Below are 8,908 nucleotides of genomic sequence, written 5' to 3' on the forward strand. Positions count from 1 at the left end.
AGTGTGGGAGATCCGTGCTGACAGCAGGCCTCGTCTGCTCTAACCTCAGACCCTTGGATGTGAAATTCTAGTATAACAGCCATTGTCCCCTGGGCACATTTTCCTTCACTCAGAATGTCCGTTGTTTGTTTGCTGTTTGTTGTTGAGCCTTGGGAATCACTCCTGTTAGGAATGTTTACAACAAGGAAAATCGGGGGTTTGAAAGAGAAAGGGGAAGGAGAGGGGCAGAGTGGAGTGAAGATACTCGGTGATTCCCAGGGAGAGGGAACGGCAGCTTGTGGACAGCTGAGTTCCTGGGTTTGGTCACAGGGTTCTTAAAGGGAACTTGGGGTAGGAGGTGCGCCTTGCGTTTAGAGAAGCATCAGGTCTCAGATGCCAGGGAAACCAGTAAAAAAGCATTCCCAGGGCATTAATGCGACCTGAAAGGTTGGATGTTAACCAACTTCAGCTTAAGATGAAAAAAGACATTGGTTATTTGAGCAACAATTTAGATGTAGGAAAAACACCTCAGCATTTACATTCTCTGAAGCAAAGCAGGTAAGACAATTCTGAAGAGCTCCTCGAAATACCAAGGCATGTCAGTCCTTAAAATTTCTAGACAACGAGGGAGATAGTAAGTGGGAATTGATTTGTGAGGCCCATTTGCCCTTAGTGACTCACATTAAACATGTACGATGGCCACTAACAGCCTTTTTATTTGTGAGGGCCTTCATGCTGGCTCTCCCTGTGATTTCCCGCCAAGGGTCTTCTGTTCCTCACCTGTCCGCTACCGTTATCCCACGGGAGGGTGTCCGAGAGACCTCGTTGCTGACAGGCCGAGGAGGAACTACTGTATTTTTAGGATGTCTCAGAGCATTATACCTCGGCATGATTGCAGTTGACTCAAACAAAAGATGCTGAAATTCCTGTCAGTATCTATCACGCTTCTTATTTTTAGGAAACTTAAAATAAGAAGGAAATCCTGTAAACTTTCAGTTTGGACTTCTCATTAAGTGGAAAGCATTGTGTGTAACTAAGCACCACGGTGGCTTCAGACTTGAAGATAAATACAGATCACAAGTTGATTTCCTCCCTGCTATTTAGGGCAAAACTGAAATTACTTGCGAGCTCCTCCAAATGGATTTCAGTGGCTTTATGCTGTGAAGACTTTTAAGATCTTTTCTTTGTGTGGGGACGGGTGCAGAGTGCTAGTTAAATAGTAAGAGAATTAAGCCCCTTGTTTTCTTGTTTGGGGAGCGGATGGAGGGACATACCTCGGAAATAATATTTGCCCAGAGTTGTAACTCAAACATCTTTACAGTTTTTACTAATGAATAGCCTTTCACCCTCAGGGGGGGAAAAAAAAATAAGCTTCTCCGTTTTTCCTTTTTGCAGGAGAAAAACCCTACAAATGTACATGGGAAGGATGCACATGGAAGTTTGCTCGGTCTGATGAACTAACAAGACATTTCCGAAAACATACTGGAATCAAACCTTTCCAGTGTCCAGACTGTGACCGAAGCTTCTCCCGCTCTGATCACCTTGCCCTCCATAGGAAACGCCACATGCTCGTTTGAACGGCTCCGTCCCCCGCCTCAGCGTGGCTCCCCACTCTCCTGGCTCGCTCTCTGTCCTCCTCCCCATGATCTAACTCATTTTTTACATGTACATTTTAATTTGGATTCAGCTGGCCTGAATCTCGGAATTTATATCATGCAAACTTCCATATGGTCAGTAGTAGATGTTCTCTAATCTCTCCTTACCACGGGTCAGACCTAAAGAATGTGAACACTTCTTTTTTTTTTTTTTTTTTTTTTTTTCCGGGGATGCTAAGCAAACCCTTCTTACAGATACGTTTAATGTAATGAGAACAAGGGAACATGTAAACTTAAAATAGCCAATTGTCGATTTCTCCATGTATTTCTCAAAAGAATGTCAAAGTAAATGTATTAGAAATACAGTATCCAGCCTGCAAGTCCTTGCCAGGGGACCTTGATACCTATGTGCCCTGTGAATGTATTTTGTGCTTGCCAGCAAGAAGTAGGGCGGCCCCTCTCCCGGGTTAGGCAGACAGTGCAGCCGGATTTCAGGGAGGACTGTCCGTCCACCCTTCCTCCCTTCCGGTGCCCTTCACAAACCCTGCTTGTCGACTTGGATTTACCATGTCCTCAGTCCTTGATGCACTTCTGTGCCAGCAGCTAACAAGGTCTTTGCCACCCCCCGGGGCTGAGCTAGGCGGTGATCTCGGTCAGTGAGGGGCCCAGCCTCGCAGGGAGTCAGAATGAAGGGGCGTGGCGCAGGGGAGAGGCAGCAGCGTGGGCGAGGGAGGAAGCCGGCCCCTTCCTCCTGGGCTCGGGCTTTCCCACTGAGGTTTCATCACTGGGTTAGCTGCACAGGGCATCCCCAGAGCCTCAGTCTCTCTGCTCGACTGTGCAGAAGCATCCAGCAGAGCCGAAAATTGATGGAGTGAGTCCTCCTCATCCCTGTCACCATTCCTCCGATGCCCTTAATGTGGGTCATCGAGCCTTGATTGTCGAAACACCATGAAAATATTTTGCCCAATAATGGTAGGAAGGGAAAAAAGTCTTTTGAGGAAGAGTCTGGATGGCCTTTCTTTCACTCAACCTACTTGCAGCTTTTTTTTTTTTCTTTGCAAACAGGGAAACGTTGAGTGTATTTGTATTTCCATATCAAATTAATCATAGAGCTTTTATACGGAAAGTCTGCTGTGGACCATAGGGTGCCAAGTGGGCTGTCACTTGTGTTTGTGACACATACCGTAAATCAGCGTCTGCTGATCCTCTAGTGGATGTGTTCATTTTAAGACCCGAGTGACCCGATTTGTAAATAACAGCTGGTTGGGAAGCGCACATACCTTCAGTCGGGGGACAGATTTCTGAAAAATACAGAAAACCCCAGTTCAGGGATTCAGATCTTGAGAGTTCCAAAATTCCCCAACATTACTATTTAAGAGTTTGGAAATCGATCACTCAAGTATCCCCTTAGAAGAAGCTGAAAATGACTCGTGTTTATGTCAAAGAGAAGTAGCGCGCCATTCTTTGGGGGGAAGTTTAATGTTTTGTGGGGGGTTTTTTCCTTTTTTTTTTTTTTTTTTAATTTTTTCAAAAGCTGGCTTTTGAGCACCATAGTCTAAATGCCAATAAAAATAATTCACGCATAGAAAAGTCATTGGTCCTAAATTTGAAGAAAGTGGGCAACAGTGGGTGTGTGTCACCAAACGCGCCTTCATCCCTCGATAAAGGATGGAAGAGAAGGGAGAGGAATCCTGAAGAGCCATCCCGGCCACAACTCAGGATCCAACACAACCTTAACTGGGAGGAATCCATTGCTCATCTGTTTCTAAGACATCAATGAATGAGTGATTCTGGAGGCCCGCGAATCGTGTGGGGAGCTTACTCTGATGGCTTTGTGTTAATAAAAAGTTAGTTGTAGGGACTGTGCACCTAAGAGATCCCACTTACCAGCCCTCTGAACCAGCTGAAAGGAAATGCAGTTGAGAAATGCAGAGTTACTTGTTACCTTCTTGGCACTTGGTTCTGTTGGTTTTTTTTCTTCTTCTTCTTCTTTTTTTTTTTTTTTTTGTAAGCACTGCGAAATTTGTTCAGAATATTAAAACCTCCTAATTGGGCTTTCTTTGTGTTTTTGCAAACTATGACATGAATTGAGGGATAAAAATGGCTCTTGGGAAAGTAGGCATTGTCTGTACTGTAAATGCTGTCACTTTCATACCAAAGTGTGTATTTCTAGGAGGGGTTCTTCTGCAACACACTGAAGATCAAGTTGGAATGTGAGGAACTTTTTTGTTTTCATGGAGATGACCTGTGTGTGTGTGTGTGTGTGTGTGCGCGCGTGCACGTGTTCAACCTATAGAGAAGGTAGGGGGAAAAGCAAGAAAGGGTAGAATTGATCATCTTGGAATAATTAGCTTTTGAGTGTGGGTCTGGTTGATAGAAAGCTTCGTAGGTTCTCATGAAATTTGGTGTGTTTGTTACAGCATATTTAAATTTTGTCGAAAGAGCAAGCAAGACCCTGCAAAGACTTTCCATTACTGTTCAGCTTACTTAGATTATGTTAACAAGTTCATTAACAAAGACTGATTTTAAGTCTGAAAGAAAGGCAAAGCCCCACTGTTCCCATTGCTGGTCTGTATACTTCAGTTACTGATTGGCTCTTGACCAAATTTCCTTTTTTTATATATATTTGTATTTTACTATGATAGTTGAGAAATTTAGTCTCTTAGACGTTTTTAGCTGTTATGGTGGAAGACCTCAAATACAAGATAGGATGCCCTTGAACGTGTGGATTTAATGATGTTCCAGGTCACCATCAGTGGTTTTAATTGCAGTATTTTACATTGATGAGAATAATTTGTATACATGAAGTTAGCGTGGTATAAATCTTGTTAAGGAGTTTCTTTTGATTATTGTCCAAGGGTCATCTTGGGGAAATCAGAAAATTTAAGGCTGAATGCATCATATTGTAGAGTTCCAAAATGGAAATCTACATCATAAATGGGCATTAACATTCTAAATCGTCCGGTAGGGAGAATGTGTTAGCAGTGTAACTAGGTCCAACCAAGGAAATGCTACATACGCGGGAGTTTCAGGAGCCTTGGAACAGATTTCTAGGGGAACCATAGATGTAAATGTATATTTTATTAAAACACCCATCTGCACTATCAGTGTTGCACTAATGTGGGATCTGAAAGACTTTATTGCTGATACTGTATATCTGCACGTCATTCCTCATTAGATTGTTTTAAAGACAATCTCAAAGATCTAAGGTTTTAAAATAATTTGGTTTGCAAATACACCATCATCTTGAAGGAATCGCTGTTTTACATGAAGTTGCTCAGAATTGTCTTTATTCTCTTCTGGGTTGAGGTTAACAATTTCTAAATGATCGCAAATTCACTTAATACATTTACAAAGCCATTTTACATGCATTAAACGAGGGCTACAACAATATTACGTTTTACAGATACTAGCACTTTTTTTTTTTTTTTTTTGCTGTTATGTACTTAGTGTTAGAGGGTCAAAATAATCTTTCTGCTTAGCATCTCTTAAACCATACCTGCAAGTGTAGCAGGATTAGTACATTTACAGTACTTTAATACTTGTATAAACTATGCAGAAATTTTTAATAAAGTGTAATATATTTTATAAGCTAATAAGACTGAATGGGTAAAGGTTTTTAGCATGCATTAGTATACTTGCAAATACTGAAACATTTTGGTAATCTTTCTTACTAAAGATGTGAATGTTTAATGTACCTTCGCTGTTTCTACTCTGTAGTCCAATGGGAATTCAGTAATGACATTTTGTCATGTCAAACTGTGAACATAAATTTGTACTGTACAGTCCTCATATACTATATACAGTATGCAATATATGTATTATATACTTGTTAATAAAACCATCAGAATATTAAGTGTGATTATGTGATTTCTATCTGTGCAGTGATCACTAGGATCAGAACTTGACCATGGAACATGAAACAGTTCTTAGAAATTGCAAAGCGAGTCACCCCTTCATAGGCAAATTCGATGGAGGGAAAGAAAAATAAATCTAGGGGCGCCTGGGTGGCTCAGTGGCTTAAAGCCTCTGCCTCAGGCTTGAGTCATGATCTCCAGGTCCTGGGACTGAGCTCCGCATTGGCCTCTCTGCTCAGCAGGGCTCCTGCTTACAACACCCCCACCTCCCACCCCGGCTTCTCTGCCTACTTGTGATTTCTGTCTTTAAATAAATAAAATCTTCAAAAAAGAAGAAATCTAACTGGCATCTGCAAGGAGTGAATTAACTTAGCCTTGAAGTCATGTCCCTGGGTTCTGGATAACAGCAGCAGGAAGTCGTCTAAGCCACAAACCATAAGCTTGCAGACAACCCCCCTCCCCCACCAAATCCACAAACTTACCTAGTGCATTCTCAAGAATATTTTTTTATGATACTCACCTTCTTTCCCAAAAAGGATATTCAGTGTCTTGAATTAAAAGAAATACAATGTCTAATACATACATATTTCTTTAAGTTTTTAAATAAGAGATTAGTATTTGTAGCTTGGGAGTGGGACATCAAACAGGACAGTAACTGCATCTACTAATTCTGGATCAACTTTAAAGCTCTCAGTACACCATGTCCATGGACACTGCTATGTCCTTCGTAGCCTAGGAACAACAAATGGTTTCTGATGGAGACTTAAGAGTTCTTGTTTAAAGCAAAATGTAATCACCTCTTTACCCTCCCCCTAAATGTAATTGAAAGTAAGACAGTGGCTTGTTAGGTCTCACCGCAGCTACCTTCGGCCTGGACTTCCATCGTAGCATAACATAAAATACCATGGCTGGCCCTTGCTACACGGTACCTGCACAGCTTGGAGAGGGGAAGAACGTTTGGGAGGAGGCTGAACTCAAACCTTGAATGAAGCACTCTCCAGGTTTCCCCAGGAAATTTCCCTGCTTTTACACTGAGATAGTTGACTGTAAGCTCAAAAGATACACATGACTGTTACATCACAGTGGGACACTGGCTGGGATTGGTCCAGGTGATTGGCTATAATCTTCCAACCATTTTTTATATATGTGTGACATGACATTTGCTGAGTTCAAAAACAGACCCGTCTTTCCAAGGAGGTACTATATGAGAGCTGGATTCTGCCTGGGTGAATGATCAGAATGGTGACAGATGGAAATTTTACAAGAAACCAAATTCTTGGAGCAATCGTTGAAGGAAGGATGTTAAGCGTGTGGGTGTGCACACACACTCACATGCGTGTGTGCGCGTGCATGCACAAATCCATAATCGTCCAATATTTTAAGAGCTATCAGATTGAAGAAGAGATTAGGAGCCTTACTGGGGGCAAGTTAAATCAATTCTAATGTGCCTAAAAGGAAAAAGGTGGCTCTGTTCAGGAAAGGACAAGTTGAGATGGTAGTAAAAACACATACATAGAGAGGCAGAAGTTAAACTGTTAAGAGACCAAAGTGACCTGTGGGTGCACAGAACAATTGTTCTTCAAGGGTACATTCATTTTAAGATGTGTAAACTGAACCTGTTACCTTTTCCTATTTCTGACCCAATCCTAATTGTTCTGTATCCACAGTGACCCCTAAATGAGAGTGATACATGCTACCAATTAGAATTCTTATTAAATGTATGACTTCTGCAGATGGCAGTTCTCACTAAATGTAGACACGTTTATTGCTTTGAGTACTTCCGCTCATTAGTTCCTCGTTTTGCATTCCCTATGGGCATCCTGAGTGGTCTGGGTTAAGGATAGAAGACAGAAACTGGATCTTCAGGTTCCTAGACCATATCTCTGACCTTCTAGATCCAGTATATCAGTCGGGGTTCTCCAGAGAGAAAGAACCAGTAGAATATTACATACACAAGAAGACATTTGCTATGAGGAAATGGCTGACATGACTACGGAGGCTGGGAAGCCCCATGATCTACTCTGCAAGCCAGAGACACGGAGAAACCCGTGGTGTAATTCGAATCCAAAACCTTGAAAACCAGAGAAGTCAATGGTATGGACCCTAGTTCGAGGGCAGCAGATCAATGTACCAGTTTAAGCACACAGCAGGAAGGAAAACAAGCCAATTCCGTCTTCTTCCACCTTTTTGTTCTATTCAGGCCCTCAATGATGACCATCCACATGGGAAGGCAATCTACTTGACTGAGTCCATAGGTTCAAAAATGTGAGTGTCATGCAGAAACACCATCCCAGACACACTCAGAAATCACGCTTAGTCTGCGCACTCTGTAGCCCAGTCAAGTTGACATATAAGGAACCGTTACTCTTGGGAACTCCATCAGGCTCAGAACTCAGCCTCTAAAGAACTCAAAGAGGAGGTTTTTGATGACCTTCAAGGCTTGCCCGTCTACTCCAGATCACATCTCCTGCAGAAAAGTCCAAGCGTTTGTCAATTACGTGCCTCTAAGGCTGGGCTCATGCAATCCCTCAAACAGACTAAAATCCTACCACACATTCAAACCAGCTTCTCCCACACCATCCTCAAGCCTCTCCTTCATGAAAGTCATGCAACATTGTGGGCCAACTATACTGAAGTTATTATTATTATTTTTTTAAGACCCAACTATACTGAAATTATTATTATTATTTTTTTAAGACAACTCCATGCTGGAAGTGGGGGAATCCAATACAGGGTTTGAACTCACAACCCTGGGATCTAGAGTCAAACACTCAACTGAGTCGCCCAGGAAACACCTTAAATTAATTTAAAAAAGAAAAAACAACAACAACAACAAAGCAAAGCAAAACAAAGCCAAAAAAACCCACAAAATACAAACCACCTCCCTAATAGTCTCCCATGCCCTTTTGCAGTCAATCCTTAGGTAACCCCAGGCCTATTTTGCCTCCCTGTATACACTTTTGCCTTTTTCAGAATGGACTGCAGCCTTTTGAGTTTGACTTCTTTTGCTTAGCAGCATTTGAGATTCGTCCGTGGTTTTACATATATCAGTAGTTTGCTCCTCTTCATTATTTAATGTGGATGTACCACAATAGCTCATACAACCTCCAGGGGAAGGATATTTGGATTAATACCAGTTTGAGGCCATTATAAATAAAACTGCTACAAATATTCACATAAAGATTTTTGTGTTAATGTAAGTTTTCACTTCTTTTGGGCAAATGCTTAAGAGTGGGATTGCTAAATTGTGTGGTAGCTAATGTTTAGTTATTTTTTTAAAAAAAGATTTATTTCTTTTAGAGAGCACAAGCAACAGAAGGAACAGAAAGGAGAGAGAGAGGGAGAGAAGAAGACTCCCCACTGAGCGCAGAGCCCAACTCAGGGCTCAATCTCAAGTCCCTGAGATCACAACCTGAGCCGAAATCAAGAGTCCGATGCTTAACCGACTGAGCCACCTGGGCACCCCAGTGATGTTTA

The 8,908-nt window shown here is 41.9% G+C and overlaps 1 protein-coding gene across 1 annotated transcript in view; it reads left to right on the plus strand.

Moving 5' to 3' along the window:
• Positions 1-5,430, plus strand: part of KLF3 (KLF transcription factor 3) — a 37,277-nt gene extending 31,847 nt beyond the window's left edge. The window contains exon 6 of the mRNA XM_059382376.1: positions 1,375-5,430. Within this exon, the coding sequence (XP_059238359.1) occupies positions 1,375-1,556 (182 nt within the window). The 3' untranslated portion in view covers positions 1,557-5,430. The remainder of the gene's footprint in view (positions 1-1,374) is intronic.
• Positions 5,431-8,908: the final 3,478 nt, after the last annotated feature.

This window comes from Mustela nigripes, chromosome 1 (assembly GCF_022355385.1).
Source record: "Mustela nigripes isolate SB6536 chromosome 1, MUSNIG.SB6536, whole genome shotgun sequence".
Lineage (NCBI taxonomy): Eukaryota > Metazoa > Chordata > Mammalia > Carnivora > Mustelidae > Mustela > Mustela nigripes.